The sequence below is a fragment of the Equus asinus genome, chromosome 6 (genome assembly GCF_041296235.1).
Source record: "Equus asinus isolate D_3611 breed Donkey chromosome 6, EquAss-T2T_v2, whole genome shotgun sequence".
NCBI classification, from domain to species: domain Eukaryota; kingdom Metazoa; phylum Chordata; class Mammalia; order Perissodactyla; family Equidae; genus Equus; species Equus asinus.
In genome coordinates, this window is record NC_091795.1 from 29882619 (window position 1) to 29898101 (window position 15483).

The 15483-nt window shown below is 48.3% G+C and overlaps 1 protein-coding gene across 3 annotated transcripts in view; it reads right to left on the reverse strand.

Annotated features, from left to right (window-relative positions):
• Positions 1-1222: 1222 nt before the first annotated feature.
• Positions 1223-15483, reverse strand: part of ELMOD3 (ELMO domain containing 3) — a 28192-nt gene continuing 13931 nt past the window's right edge. For all 3 annotated transcript variants that reach the window (XM_070511878.1, XM_014852834.3, XM_070511879.1), the window contains 4 exons: positions 13663-13793; positions 3101-3177; positions 2715-2842; positions 1223-2239 (listed from right to left, as the gene is read on the reverse strand). In XM_070511878.1, coding sequence (XP_070367979.1) covers positions 2037-2239; positions 2715-2842; positions 3101-3177; positions 13663-13793 — 539 coding nt within the window. In that variant the 3' untranslated portion in view covers positions 1223-2036. The remainder of the gene's footprint in view (positions 2240-2714; positions 2843-3100; positions 3178-13662; positions 13794-15483) is intronic.

Sequence of the window (15483 nt, forward strand, 5' to 3'; positions counted from 1 at the left end):
CAGGGGCGCTTTGAGGAGAAAAAGGAAAAATAAAATCTTAAAAAAAAAAAAAAAAAGGGGGGAGAGAGCAGGGTGGCACCACGTCCGTGGTGCTGACATTTTTAGTGTTCTGAAGCATTTTAAGTCTCTTATGAAAGGCCTAGGCCTTTCCCAAGAAAAACGCACAGATTAAGATTTTTCCATCCACTACCTTCAGAGGGTTTGGACACCCCCACAACCAGTCCATCAACAGAACCACAATTAACCCCCGGATTGCTAATGGGCTCCAGATCCGAAGTGGTGAGCATGCTGAGAGGTTTACACAGGGAGTGATGGGGGAAGAAAGGGCTCCTGCGGGGGCCACTGGCCTCCCTTCCAGCTGGAGGCCCATGTGGACTGGGCCCGGGCTGTGCTGTTGGGGGAGCGTTCATGGTCAGGTCTGCCGAGTTAGCCTTCTGGTCTCAGAGCAAGCGAAAGGAATCTGCAGGAAAGGAACCACTGAACCTGACACTCCCAAGTGGAGGCTGAGCTGCAGCCTCTCTCTCTGCATTCCAACGCCACCAGGCCCAGGGATCTCCCTGCCATTTCTGCTGTCAGCTAAGCACCCAGACTGGAGGAAGTGAGGCGGACAAAGGATTAGTTCAGGTCGGGCAAAGATGACACAAGACAAATGGCAGGGTCTGTTACCAGTCCCCACTTGAGGCATCCTGCTGACAGCAGTGGGGAGTTCCCTTCCATACTTGGGTGGCCACCTGTTGCCCCCACCTCTGTAATGGGCCCGACCTCCAGCCAGTCAGACTTGGAGAGGCCTGCAAGGGCTGGACGATGGCCTCCCTGACTTTACTTGAGGGAGTACAGGGGACAGAGGAGCAGCGTAGTGGGGCTCTCGCCTGCTCCCCCCACCCCCCAGCTCAGGATACCTTGGCCTGGAGGCCCTTTTGCAAATGGAGCAACAGAGGCAAATGTAGGAAAAACCCTGTGTGGATGTCTCAAACCAGTCAATCTTAAGAGCCAGGGCCACCTCACCCACTGGGTGGAACATGCAAGAGTCTGGGCCTGCAAGTGTAGGCTGGACAGCATAGGAACTCAGTGGGAGCTGGGTCAGGGCAGCGCGACCCTCTCTCCTGGCACCCATGACCAGTGCCGAAGCCCACCATGCCTTTCCCTGGCACTAACTGGGCCTTTGAACAACAGGACCACAGGAAGGCTCAAGGCTTGTCTTGGAGGAAAATACTTGGGACACTTAACCCAGAACAATTCTTTTATTCAAAAACTGCTGGTGTGTGACTTTCCTCCTTCCCTCAACCAGGCTAGAAAACCATCCCTGATGGGACCTGAACAGCCTCCATGGTGGAAGCCCAGCTGCTGGGCGGTTAGGATGGGCAGCAATGGAGACACCTAGCCGAGTGCCCGGTTCTGTATCATTAACAGCGAGGAGGAGGGATGGGGAGAGAAGAGAGTGGGACAGTGCAAGGCCAGAAACCCCTGATACTGGCCTGGTGGAGGAGAGGAAGGCTAGCCCAGCTGAGGTCTTGGGCAGCTTGCTCTGGGTCATGCTGCCCCCTGTTGGCTGCTGCCACTGCTTCCCTCTCCCTTCAAATTCTAACTACACAGTTCCTGTCCTAGGGACCCTCAGGGCCCGAAAGCCTTGCTGCCCAGGGAGTCTGAATCCTGACGCCTCTACGGGGAATATCCTTCAATGTAGGGAAATGTGGACCATCCAGATGGGGCTCTCCCACCTCAGGCCCCATTCACTCTCAGTGAGATTCCATGGAACCCAGCTCTGCAAACTGTAGCCCAGCTAAGGTTACGGCAAAGTTCTCCTTGCTCTGAAGGCAGCTCTGTGGAGCGCGGGTCAAGTCTAACTGCCCCAATGTTTCAATGGGTGAGGGTCCTTGGCTCCCCAGCCAGGCCCGGGAGCTTCCTACCTCCCTTCTGCTAAGATGGGAAGGGGCTTGGCCCAGCCAGGGCGCGCCTGCCGTGGTTTGCCATGCACCCTCCAGAAGACCCTGGGGCCCAGCCTTTGAGTCCCTCTATCCGGCAGCCTCTGGGCTTGGTCAGATCAGCCATGTGCCTTCGGATGAGTGTGGGAGCAGGTCACACACGCCTGTGAAAGTGAGATCCTTAGAGTGAGGGGCTTGTGGCCCAGAGCACTTCTGTGCTCCCAACAAGGAGGCCTGTCCCTTTGACACTCTGGTCAAGTAGATCTCCAGGGTCTTGAGCAGCCGCCTTGGGCTTTTCTTGGCCAACACTTCCAAGTCTGGAACAGAGAGCATTGGGGAACATAAAGCTTGAGGGGGTTTTGGACTGCACAACAGTCAGGGCCTAGCAGCTCTACGGCGCACCCCCAGCCCAGATCCTATGGAGACAGGGGTGAAGGAGTCTTCTAAGATGGAGAGGTCATCAAGGAAGCAGATAGAGCCACAGGGACCACACACTCTGCCTTGTCCAGGACAATCTCAACTTTGAATGGTTAGTCCAACTGTTGGACCCAGCTTTTGATTCAGAAGACATGATCACCAGAGGTATAAGGCCAGAAAGGCAGGAGCAAGGTGGCAGAGAAAGGAGAGCTGGCAGATCCAGAGGGAGGGCTGATGGAGACTTTGGGAAGCTGGAACTTGAGAATGTGTGAATGGGGGTTAGGGGAAGGGAACTGCAGCCAAAACCACTCTGGGTCCCTGAACCTGGGGACACTAGGAGTTCAGGAGCTCGGCCTCCCGGAAGGAGGAGCATACCTTTGAGGACAAAGCCTGAGTCCGAGATGGTCTTCTGCTGCGTCCTCCAGATGTGCGCGAGGCGGAGGAAAGTGGCGGCGTAGAAGCTGTTCACCACTGGGATCACCTTCTGCTGCCGATTACACTCCCTGCACCATGAGGGAGGTGACCCGCTCAGCAGTGGACAAAGGCTGACACCCGGGTGCCCTCCAGCCCTCCTCCCCAGGGGAGCCGTTCCCCAGGCAGCCTTCCGTCTGAGGTCAGGGTTGGGGAGGAGAGAGGAGCTGGAAGACTGGTGCATGGGGACTTTCTGGAACCCCCAGGAGCAGGAGAGGAAGAGTGCTGGGGAGAATGAGGCAGGGGTGGGAAGGAAACGGGTGGCCGGGGTGAGCAGTCTGGGGACTCACCTGGAGAGACACTCCTCCCTTAAGGCCTGGATTGCGATGCGGGTGATGTTGATGGACATCAAGCAGAACGGGAATTGCTGGAATGGAGGGGGGGCCAGGTCAATGGCAACCCAGGCTCCTGCCCTCTGTGTTTCTGATCACCCACAACCTAGGATGGCCTGCAGGCAGTAAGAGCAATCATGGCCCAGAGGGAGCAGCTGATTTACTGATGCTTACACTTAATTTTCACAGTAATCTTCCCATTTTACAGTTGAGGAAACTGAGGTTCAGTGACCTTAAATAACTTTCCTGAGGCATTGGACCCAGGATTCCCATTGAGGTTAATCCGCTCCAAAGCTGTGCATAACCCCTCTGCTAGTTCTCCAACCTCTTCAACATCCCAACCCAACCCGCTGTGTGCTGCTCACGTACCATACCACCTCCTGGGCTCAGGATGAACACAAGAGTAGTGAGGCTCGGTTATCTAACTAACTCTATAGGTTCTTAAAATCTCTTCTCCCCTTCTCTAGGCTTCTGGTTTTTTGACTGCTCGTAAGCACTTCGTCCAAAAGCAGACAGAAAAAGTGCAAGTGGGCAGAAAGTCAGCCTTCACTTGCTGGCACCCACATCTCTCAATAACACAGAGGCCTGACAACCAGCTGCGCAGGTCGAACTCTCGAGAGGGGGCAGCATGGGGTCCAGCAGGGTGCTTCACCAGGATGGGCCTCAATCCCTAGTGGGGTCCGATTTAATGCTTTATTTTGGAGGGGCACATTCCTTCCTATTCTTTAATAACAAAAAACCGAGCAAATGGAAAGGGCTTTTCTCCCAGGGAATTGCAAATATTACACGTTAGTTTCTGCTCTTGTGCACACACGAGGACATCCACTGAGAGGGACACACAGATCAGCACATTCTGTAGTTTACATCAAGAGCCAAAGTCTATTGATCCCATCTGCTTCCCCGGAAAAGAAAAATCCATTCCATTGTGATGTAGAATTGTGCTGCCCAGTATGGTAGCAACTAACCACATGTGGCTATTTAATTAATTAAAAATTAAATAAAATTAAAAATTTAACTCCTTAGTCATCCTAGACACATTCCAAGTGCTCAATAGCCACATGTGCTTGGAAGCTACTGTACTGGACAGTGCAGACACAGAACATTTCCATCACTGCAGAAAGTTCTATTTGACAGCACAGAACTCTAGAGGGTCTTCTGGCTCCACAGAGATTTTTCTCAGGGTCTTCCATGACACCTGGATTCCAGATCTTGGCTTGGCCACCGGCTAGCTGTGTGTCCTTAGGAAGGCCATCCAAACTCTATTGAGACTCAGCTTTCCCATCCCTCCAAATATAAAAGGAAATAAACTTTGGGTGCTGTGCAGAAAAGAGTTAACACAGCAGGCCTGCTGTCCTTAGAAAGTCCTGCTTACAGGGCTGGCCCTTGCCTGGCATCTGGAAACTTGAATTTCAGGAGGGTTCCCGCCATTCCCTCAGGATGACTCACTGTGGCTAAACTGTGCAAACAATATGGTTTATGCTGAACACCTGCTTTCCTTCTGTGATTCGGGAATTTTGGTTTGTGCTAGACAGATGGTGCGTGCAGGACCAGCCCCCAGTAAAAGCCATGGGTACTGAATCTCTACTGAACTCCTCTGGTTGGCCACATTTCACATGTTGCACTATTTGATGCTGGAGGAATTAAGTGTGCCCCGTGTGATTCTGCTGGGAGAGGAGTCTTGGAAGCTCTCTCCTGGTTTCCTCTGGACTCCGTCCCATGCACTTCTTCCTGTTGCTGATTTTGCTTTTGCTGCACTAAATCAGAGCTGTGAGTCCTCCCAGTGAATCAGCGAACCTGGGGGTGGGCCTGGGGACCCCGGCACAAGTGCTGCGCTGGGTAGGTCACTAATCATTACAAATCTCTACGAGATGGGTTTCATTATCTACAGTTTACATTTTCTGTTATCCTACCACCTACCTCAGAGTTGCTCTGAGGAGTAATCTGGATCCCATGTGCAAAGTACTAAGCACAGTGCTGGCCTAAGGAGGTGCTAATGAACGTCCACAGTTGTCATCTTGCCTCAATGTGTGTAGCTGGGCGGCAGCAAGGCAGTTACACCTTCGTGGATTGCCTATTTAATTATCAAATCTACGTGTGTGACAGTTCCCCTTCCCTTAAGTTTTTTCAGTCTAAAAATATGAAAGAAGTCAGAGGGAGAAAGTCAAATACCATATGATCTCAGTCATAAATAGAAGATAAAAACAACAAAAAACCCCACATAGAGACAGAGATTGAACTGGTGGTTACCAGAGGGGAGGGGGAGGGCAGAGGGCGAAAGGGGTGACTGGGCACATGTGTGTGGTGATGGATGGTAGTTAGTCTTTAGGTGTTGGACATAATGTAATCTACACAGAAATCAAAATATAATGATGTGCACCTGAAACTTACATCGTTATAAACCCATGTTACCTCAATTAAAAAAAAAGATAAATAAATATGGGAACAAGAATATGGTAGGAACATAATTAACAGAGGCTCTAAACCTAGGGTTCATTCGCTCTTGGGAACATTCTCATAAGGCCCACTTATTAAAAAGCAGTGAAAAATTGGAATTCAGATCTAAATGTCTTCTTTCCTTCAGCAGTTCCCTTGCACCTGAAAAGTGCTGCTTTCAGCTAAACTGCTACACTGAGGCTGTGTTTAGGGAACTGACTAAAAGACAGCAGAGCAAATCAGACCTACGTGCCTCACATTTGGACTTAGACACCTTTGGACACTGAAGCAGGAAGACCAAATTATCTTTTGGGCTGCTGCTGATGTGGCCCCAGCCCTGGAGATTCCAATTCAGGAGTTCCGGGGAGGGGCCTGGGCATCTGCATCCCCCTGGTGACTCTCGAGCGTGTTGCTGCCTGAGAAGCGCTGCTGTAAGCTGCCCAGCGGTAGTCCAGCTGCCAGGAGATGTGGTTTTGTAGGCCCGGCTTCACCACTTACTAGCTACCTAGCTTTGCACAGAAACACCTTACCTCTCTGATCCTCAAATTCCTTTGCTGGAAAATGAAGATTTATAAGGATCCATCTTTGATGGAATGAAATAACAGATGGAAACTGCATGGATGGCTATACGAATTGTACACGAGTAAGCATTTATAAGGTGCTTCCTTGCTTGCCAGCAATTAGCTCAACACGCCCTCTCTCTCTCAGTGTGGGTCCTTCTCAGGACAGTGTTGGCTACGCGCTTCCACACCGCTGGGATTCGTGGAGTCCTGGCGTTCCCACAGCATTTGTGGATTTTGGCCAATTCCTCTTCAGCAGGATGTACCACAGGTACCTGGAACTTTAGCTCTCTCCTGGAGAGAACACAATTGGCTGCTGGTAGGGCTGTATCCCCAACTGTTTTTCTGATCTTATACACGCCTCCTGGAAAACTCTGTGTTTTCAAGATTCCTAAGGGCTCACGGTCAAGTTTTACTTTAAAACCCTAGAATTATTTAGAGTTCAAGGAATTATAAAATAAAGCTGGCAGAGACTTCAGAATCATTTAGTCCAAACCCTTTATTTCACAGAAGAGCAAACTTAAGCCCAGAGAGGTTCAGTGAATTTCCTCGAATGATAACTAAATAACACTGTAGATGGAACTAGAATCTAGCTTCCTGACACTCACAGCACCAGCCCTCTTATTTTATTATATTAAGCTGCTATTCCTTATTGTCTGACAAGCATATTGTGGAGTAAATATATATCCCCAGTAAACTACACAAAGGCCTGTAGGTGAGAGGACTGAAACAGACTGGTCACAGCGGTCAGTCTGGGTGCGTGACGATCAAGCCCCCAGGACTCCCTCTCTCATCTAGCTGTTCCCTCTGCCTGGGATGCTCCACCCCCAGACATCTGCATGGTTTGCTCCCTCACCTCATTCAAGCCTGTCCTTGAAAATAAATGAAGATTCTGAGTTGGCAATAAGCCTCTACCCTGGCTTCCATATTTCTGCAGGAAGGTCTTACAAGAGAGCCTTCATAAATTACAAGACAGGAGACACTCAGGTCAGAGATGACTTATAGGAAATCATTAGCTGTAGGACCATTTCCCGCCTCTGGGTCTCCATTTCCCTACCTCTAAAATGAGGGGCTGGACCAGTGATTGCTAAGATACTCCTCGACCTCTGGGAGTCTGTTAGAATGAAGTGGCATCTCTGCAAGAGATTGCACTGTTTCATAAGCTAACTGGTACAGTTTTCAGACTTGACCTGGACATTAGCTCCCTGCATCATGAAGACCACAGAATAGGGGCTGGCCTGGTGGCATAATGGTTAAGTGCACACATTCTGCTTTGGCGGCCCAGGGTTTCGCTGGTTCAGATCCTGGGAGCGGACAAGGCACAGCTCATCAAGCCATGCTGTGGCAGGCGTCCCACATATAAAGTAGAGGAAGATGGGCACGGACGTTAGCTCAGGGCCAGTCTTCCTCAGCAAAAAAAAAAAAAAAAAAAAAAAAGAGGATTGGCAGATGTTAGCTCAGGGCTGAGCTTCCTCAAAAAAAAAAAAAAAAAAAGAGACCACAGAATATGCCCATGTTCTCAACTTGAGGGGTCCTGATATATCTCAAGACCAGTTACTCACCAAGTCCCACTCTTGCCTCCTCCAGTGTTTCCTGGAATAGACAGGCATATGTGAACCCTTAAGGTTTAATGGGTGTTTTTTCCAAAAAGATACAAATATCCAGTAAAGGTTAGAAATGAAAACTGCCCAGGTGGCAGGAACTGTATGATCATTTGTTCTGTATTCAAGAAGTTTTGGATTCAAAAACGGATCTACCTTACTCATGGTTTTGTGTGTGTCTCTGTGTGCACGCAAGCGCAGGTATGTACTCAACTGATTTAAAAAACATAAGATGTGGGGCTGGCCCAGTGGTATGATGGTTAAGTTTGTGTGCTCTGCTTTGGTGGCCCAGGGTTCACAGGTTTGGATGCCAGGTGTGGACCTAGCACGGCTCATCAAGTCACTCTGTGGCGACATCCCATATAAAATAGAGGAAGGTTGGCACAGATGCTGGCTCAGCAACAATCTTCCTCAAGCACAAACAGGAGGATTGGAAACAGATGTTAGCACAGGGCCAATCTTCCTCACACACACACAAAATTAATTTAAAAATTTTTTAAATAAATAAATAAAAACCATAAGATGTATTTATGTATGCATGTAATATATGTAAGATGTATAAAATGTATGTGTACTCATGGAAATCATAAGTTCCTTTGATACTAACAGTCACCAAATGACTAACGTGCTTGGCACTTTACATAGTTTATCTCCAACTTAGAATAACTCTATGGTTGGAATTATTTTCTCATGTTATAAAGGAAGAGCTAAGGCTCTGAGAATTAAGTAACATGGCCAAGAACACTGTGATTACAACAGTTTGTGTTTGCATCTCAGGCTGGTGCGACTCCAGCCCTCTAAGGTAAGATGATCAGATTAAAATGCTGCAGGTCTGACCTCTAGCGACGCATTCTTGGGCTCCTTTCCTCCAGGCAGCATCAAAGCACAGCCCCATTCCTGTGAAGTGCTACTGGGGACTGGGGTGGGCCTGTCACCATGGAAGACCCCTCCTATCAGAGTCAGGAGAGACCCAGTGACACAAACATACGTTCAGAGTTCTGTCCATGGAGAGGGCTGAGAAGCAGTGAGATCTTTTTTGTTTTTTGAGGCAGATTAGCCCTGAGCTAACATCTGCTGCCAATTCTCCTCTTTTTGCTGAGGAAGACTGGCCCTGAGCTAACATCCATGTCCATCTTCCTCTACTTTATATGTGGCATGCCTACCACAGCATGGCTTGACAAGCGGTGCCATGTCCGCACCCGGAATCTGAACTGGCGAACCCCAGACCGCCGAAGCGGAATGTGCGCACTTAATCACTGAGCCACCGGGCCAGCCCCAGCAGTGAGATCTTAATAGCAGTGAGAACACCTGGTGCTCAGAGCTTGGTTTCTAAATCTCATTTTCCAGTGAAAGGAACAAGAACTCTGTAGAGAAGTGGTTGATTCCAGGGCTGGGAATCATACAGGGAAAATACAAGACGAGCCCAGAGTACCTTTTGGTGTCCAGAAAATAAAAAAGTGCTCAAAAAAAGATAGGGCCTGTTGAAAGAGCACAGGTGCCAACCTGAAAGAGTTCCTAAAATGGCCAAAGCTGAGAAAACTTGAGCAACAAAATAAATAACGATAGTGTTGGGTTATAACCCATAAAATAAATATCCATGAGTCCACACTGATATAAAAGGTAACCAAATAAATAAATGGAAGAGCAGAAACAATTCTTTCTTACAGAAGAATTCCAATTAATAAATGTAGGAGGAACGAGGGAAACAGAAAACCACCATTAGAACAAAGTTTGAAGGGCCGGCCCAATGGTGCAGCAGTTAATTTCGCACGTTCCACTTTGGTGGCCCTGGGTTCACCAGTTCAGATTCAGGGTGCGGACTACGTACCACTGGTCAGGCCATGCTGCTGCAGGCATCCCACATATAAAGTAGAGGAAGATAGACATGGATGTTAGTTCAGGGCCAGTCTTCCTCAGCAAAAAAGAGGAGGATTGGTGGCGGATGTTAGCTCAGGGCTAATCCTCCTCAAAAACAAAAACAAGAACGAAGTTTGAGAGATACAGGATATCTACATAGTCTCAAAATACCTTCCCCAAGACAGGTTTTAATTACAAAGGAAAAAGTAGCAACTTTACAGTGGAGAAACCCAGCAGAGATCACCTTAACCACGTGATCAAGGTTAACCTCACCAGTAGCAAGAGATGTTGACGTGCTCCTGTCGTGTTCTTGCCAAAAGTGCCAAACCTCAATCTAATCATGAGAAAATACCAGACAAACCCTTATTAAGGGATGATCTATGAAACAACTAATGAGTCTTCTTCTAACATGTCAAGGTCATGAAAGACAAGAAAACACTGAGGACCTGTTTACATGTTGGAAGAGACTAAAGAGACATGACAACTAAATGCAACATGGTAACCAGGGACAGGAACAGAACATTAGTGGAAAAAGTGATGAAATCTGAATAAAGGCTGTAGTTTACTTAATAGTATGGTACCAACATCTGTTTCTTAGTTTTGATCATTGCGTCATGGTTACGCAAGAAGTTAACATTAGGAGAAACTGAGTAAAGGGTATATGGGACTCTGTACTACTTTTACAACTTTGCTGTATATCTCAAATTATTTCAAAATAAAAAGCTAAGGGGCTGGCCCTGTGGCCGAGTGGTTAAGTTTGCGCGCTCTGCTGCAGGCAGCCCAGTGTTTCGTTGGTTCGAATCCTGGGCGCGGACATGGCATTACTCATCAGACCACGCTGAGGCAGCATCCCACATGCCACAACTAGAAGGACCCACAACAAAGAATACACAACTATGTACCAGGGGGTTTGGGGAGAAAAAGGAAAAAAAAAAGTTAAAAAAGTCGCCCAGCACACTGGACAAAGACTATGCCTCTCCAAGACGCTCTGCCTGAATAGCTAGGGGTGAAGGTGGGGGTCTGAAGCACCCACCCCTTCCTTTATCCCAATGCTCGGCTTCATCGCCCCCACCATTCATCTTGAATGTATCGGGGCTAATCTCATTTTGCCCTTTACATCTTTTTATGGCGGTTACTACAAACCCCGCCCCCAGATTCCCAAGTCATGCTGGCTCCCTAACTCCAGGGCCCACAAGGCTCCTAGTCTGTGCCATCTTTCATCCCTCCCAATTCCCAAAACCCGGCCACTGTGTCCCAGCACGATGATAACGATCAGGGCGCAGGGCCCCTGCCACCCTGATACTGACGCCATTATCAGCAAATTTCCCCATAAATATTCAACCTATGCTAAAACCTGGCTCTCTGCAGAGGATGACATGTTGCCTGCAGCTCTGTCAAGTGCTGGTGGTTCTTCCTCCCTTCACCGGCCTTGGAGGTGGGCAAGAGATTCTTTGCTACTTTCAGACCATTCGGCCCCCTCTTCCCTACAAGCCCCCAGCTTCGAGTTTCATGTTCAGGTTACATCACTCACTTGCAAATTTTCTGTACATTCGAAATTATACAAAAATAAAAAGTATCAAAAAATATCTTTCCCCCATCATCTACCACCTCCTTTTTTTGTTCCCCTTTGTAACAAAATTTCTGGAAAAGGCTGTTACGGCGTCTAATTCCACCCTCCTGTTCCCTCTAAAAACCCAATCTAAACCAGGGGCTTTTGTTTCTAACATCCCACTGACAATGTTCTCATCAAGGTCCTCCAGACAGAATCGCAATTCTTAGTCCTCTGGCAGCGCAGTCTAACTCAGTTGGTCATGCCCTGCTCTTCACACAGCTTCCAGAACTCTGTGCTCTCCCGGTTCCTCGACTTTCCTCCCCTCTTATTCCTATCCCCTTAATGAATGTTAGAGTGGCTCAGGACTCAGTCTTTGGTCTTCTCTTCTGTCTACACTCATCCTATTGAAAAATCTCCTTCCCGTTTCATGACTTTAAAATATGACCTATACCAGAACCCCCTGGAGGGCTTGTTAAAACAGATTTCCTGGTGCCATCTGTGGTTTCTGATTCATGAGGTCTGCAGTGGGGTCCCAGAATTCACATTTCTAACAAGTTCTCAGGTGATGCTGATGCTGCTGGCCTGGGAACAGCATGTTTAGAGCCACTGGTCAATGCTGACAATTCCCAGATTCTAATCTCTAGCCAGACCTTTCTCCCTAATACCATACTCATACATCCACTTGCTTACCCAACATTTCCACTTGGAAGTCTGACAAAGTTCTTAAAATTTTTATGCCAGACTGAACCCCCCAAACTTCCTCTTTCTTTTCCATTTCAATTGATGGCCACTCTGTCTTTCCAGTTGCTCAGACTAAAAACCATCATTGATTCCTCTGCTCTTCTTATACCCATATCCAATCCATCAGAAAAACATGCTGGCTCTACTCTCTTAAGCCCATATGCTCGAGATTGTACATCCAGAATCGGACCACTTCATACCACCTCCTCTGAAAATACCCTGGTCCAACCACCATCATCTCTAACTTGATTAGAAAAGCCATCACTACAGACTGTTCTCAACCTAGCAGCTGGTAGGCTCCATTTAAAAATGCTTAGTTGGATCACGTCACTCCAGGCTGCTGACACCCTCATTTTACTTGGAGTAAAAGCAAAAGTCCTTAGCAGAGTCCACCAGCCCAACGCCATCCGGTCCCCATTGCCCCATGATCTCCTTTCCTACAGCTCTCCCATGCTCCTTCCGCCAGTTGGTATCCCTGCTATTCTCTTACTTGCCACAAACTCCTTCCTCAGGATCTTTGCTCTAGATGCTCCCTCGCATGGGCTGTTCGTTCCCCAGATCCCAGCTTGGCTGACATCCTCACCTCCTTCAAGGCTTGGCTGACGTCTCACCTTCCCTTTTTTTTTTTTTTTTGAGGAAGATTAGCCCTGAGCTAACATCTGCCGCCTCTTTGTGCTGAGGAAGATTGGCCCTGAGCTAACATCTGTGCCCATCTTCCTCTACTTTATATGTGGGACGCCTACCACAGCATGGCTTGCCAAGCAGTGCCATGTCCATACCTGGGATCCGAACCAGCAAACCCCGGGCCGTCAAAGCGGAAAGCATGCACTTAATTGCTGCGCCACGGGGCCAGCCCCCATGAAGTCTCACCTTCTTGTGAGAGCTCCTCTGACCATCCCATAAGTACTGTAACCCCTGCCCTCATTCTCCTAACCTCACCCTATTGTTCTTTGTCCTTAGCAGTCACCACCACTCACATGTTCTCCCATTTATGGATGCATTAGGTTTACTGTCTTGCCTTCTCTGCTAGAAGGATCTCTGTCTATTTTGCTCACTGAGTATCCCAAGCACCAAGAACAATAACCAGCACAAGGAATGCTGAGTAAATATTTGTTTAGTGAATAAATTCCAGGTCCTGTGAATCTGGGACAGATGAATGGCAGGACACAGATCACACTTGTTTCTAAACTGGCAGGACTACCACCTTTTACTACCTGGGAAAAACCCTTAAACCCAAACCCGGACAGCAGGCCTGGACAGGGACCAAGGGCTGCGGAAGCTACTCCTGGCCTGTCAGTCAGTCCACGTGTCATCTGACCCTCGGAGGCAAACCTCCTCTTCTGGGGCACATACAGGCTAACCCCGTCCTTTAGGATCAGGAGGGCCCACCGATACTGTGCAAGGACTTCCTCAGGGAGGGCAGTGTGCTGAAACGCTGACACCATGGTTGTGCCTGGTGCTTTTGTACATTATCTCATTTAATTTTCCCAACTATCTAGCTGAAGTTTCCATGATTTCTCTTCTACAGATGAAGGAAACAAGACTCTGAGGAGTTGAGGCACTTGTTTGAGACACACTCTAACGAGTGGTGGATCTCAGACTCCAGTGCAAGTCAGGCTGAGAGGGGAAGCCCATTCTGGGTTTACCTCACTTGTCCTGAGAGCCCTCAGCAACTGGAGATATCTACCCGTGAGGCCCTTCTGGCTGTCCAGGAGAGCCCTGCACCTGGGTCCTAGCTTGACAGCCCTCTCCTCTGGCTTCCCACCAAAGCCCCACCTGGATATGGTGACGAGACAGGCGGAAAATCTCCTGGGCCATCAGCAAGGTCTTTGAGTCCATCACCAGGTACAGCAGATGCAGGAGGGCAAGGAAGCCTGCTCCCCTCAGATCTGTGGCTGGATTTGCTCCTATAACAGAAACCATGGGGAAATTGAGGGTGACGGTGAGCAATGCTTCACGGAGTCCCTGCTCCTGTGAGCTTCAAAGACATGGTTCCCTTCATTACAGGCCGAGTGGGGAGACTGGACTTCCACCTCTGCCTGACTGTAACGAGGTGTCCTTAGCTCCACCAGGGTGGGTCAGAGAAGTGGGGAGCTGGAACTTTTATTTCTCTCTAGTGCTACGGAGGCCCCCACCCCTCTCTGAGATGTCAGTGGAAGCTACATGGAAAGAGTAATAAGGCACCCCCGCCTCTTCCAGCCAGTGGTATCAGTGGAGTCAGTCAAATGGGGTACCTGGATTTCCACCCCCAGCCAGCAGTAATCAGGTGACATCCCCCTTCCACCACTGGTTGGTGTCAGAGGATGCCTGCTAAAATAGAAGATTTATGGGGCTGGCCCTGTGGTCGAGTGGTTAAGTTTGTGCGCTCCGCTTCAGCGGCCCAGGGTTTCACTGGTTCGAATCCTGGACGTGGACATGGCACTGCTCATCAGGCCATGCTGAGGTGGCGTTCCATATGCCACAACTAGAAGGACCCACAACTAAAATATACAACTATGACTGGGGAGATTTGGGGAGAAAAAGCAGGAAAAAAAAAAAGATTGGCCACAGTTGTTAGCTCAGGTGCCAATCTTTAAAAAAATAAATTAATTAAAATAAAATTGAAGATTTAAATAAGATCCAGAGTGTCATTATGTAATATCCCAAATGTCCAGGATTCAATAAAAAATCACTTGTTACACCAAGAACTAGGAAAATCTTGTTTGACTGAGAAGACAATCAATAGATACTAACAGTGAGACAACTTAGATGTTGGAATTCTCTGACAAGGATTTTAAAGCAGCTGTTGTAGGCAGAATCATGGACCCCCAAAGGTCCTCGTCCTAATTCCCAGAACCTATGAATATGTTACACTGCATGGCAGGGGGAATTAAGAGTGTAGGCAGAGTTAAGGTTGCTAATCAGCAGATAGGGAGATTATCCTGGGTTAGCTGTGTGGCCCAAGGTATCAGAAGGGTCCTTAAATGTGAAAGAGGGAAATGGAAGCACAGAGTCAGAGAAAGAGATGTGAGGACAGAATCAGGCTCAGAGAGATACTATGTTTCTGGCTTTGAAGAAGGAGGAATGCAAGTGGCCTCTAGAAGGGGGAAAAGGCAAGGAAATGGATTCTCCCCAGAGTCTCCAAAAAGGAACGTGGCGCTGCTGCCACCCTAATCCCACGCCAGTGAGACCTGACAGACTTCTGAACCACAGATCTAGAAGATAATAAATTCATGTTGTGGAGCTGGGCCGGTGGCCTAGGGGTTAAGTTTGCGCACTCCACTTTGGCAGCCCATGGTTGGTGGGTTTGGATCCTGGGTGTGGACCTATACGCCACTCATCAAGCCATGTGGTGGTAGCATCCCACATACAACATAGAAGAAGACTGGCACAGATGTTAGCTCAGTGCCAACTCTCTCAGCAAAAAGTAAAAAAAAAATCGTGCTGTTTTAAGCCACTAAATCTGCGGTAATTCATTGCAGCAACAATAGAAAATTACTATAGCAGCTATCATAAAAATGCCTTTGATAAGCAATTACAAATACACTTTGAAAAAATAGAAAGCGTCCATAAAGAAATATCAGACATAATAAGGCAGCGCCAAATAGAAAATTCAGA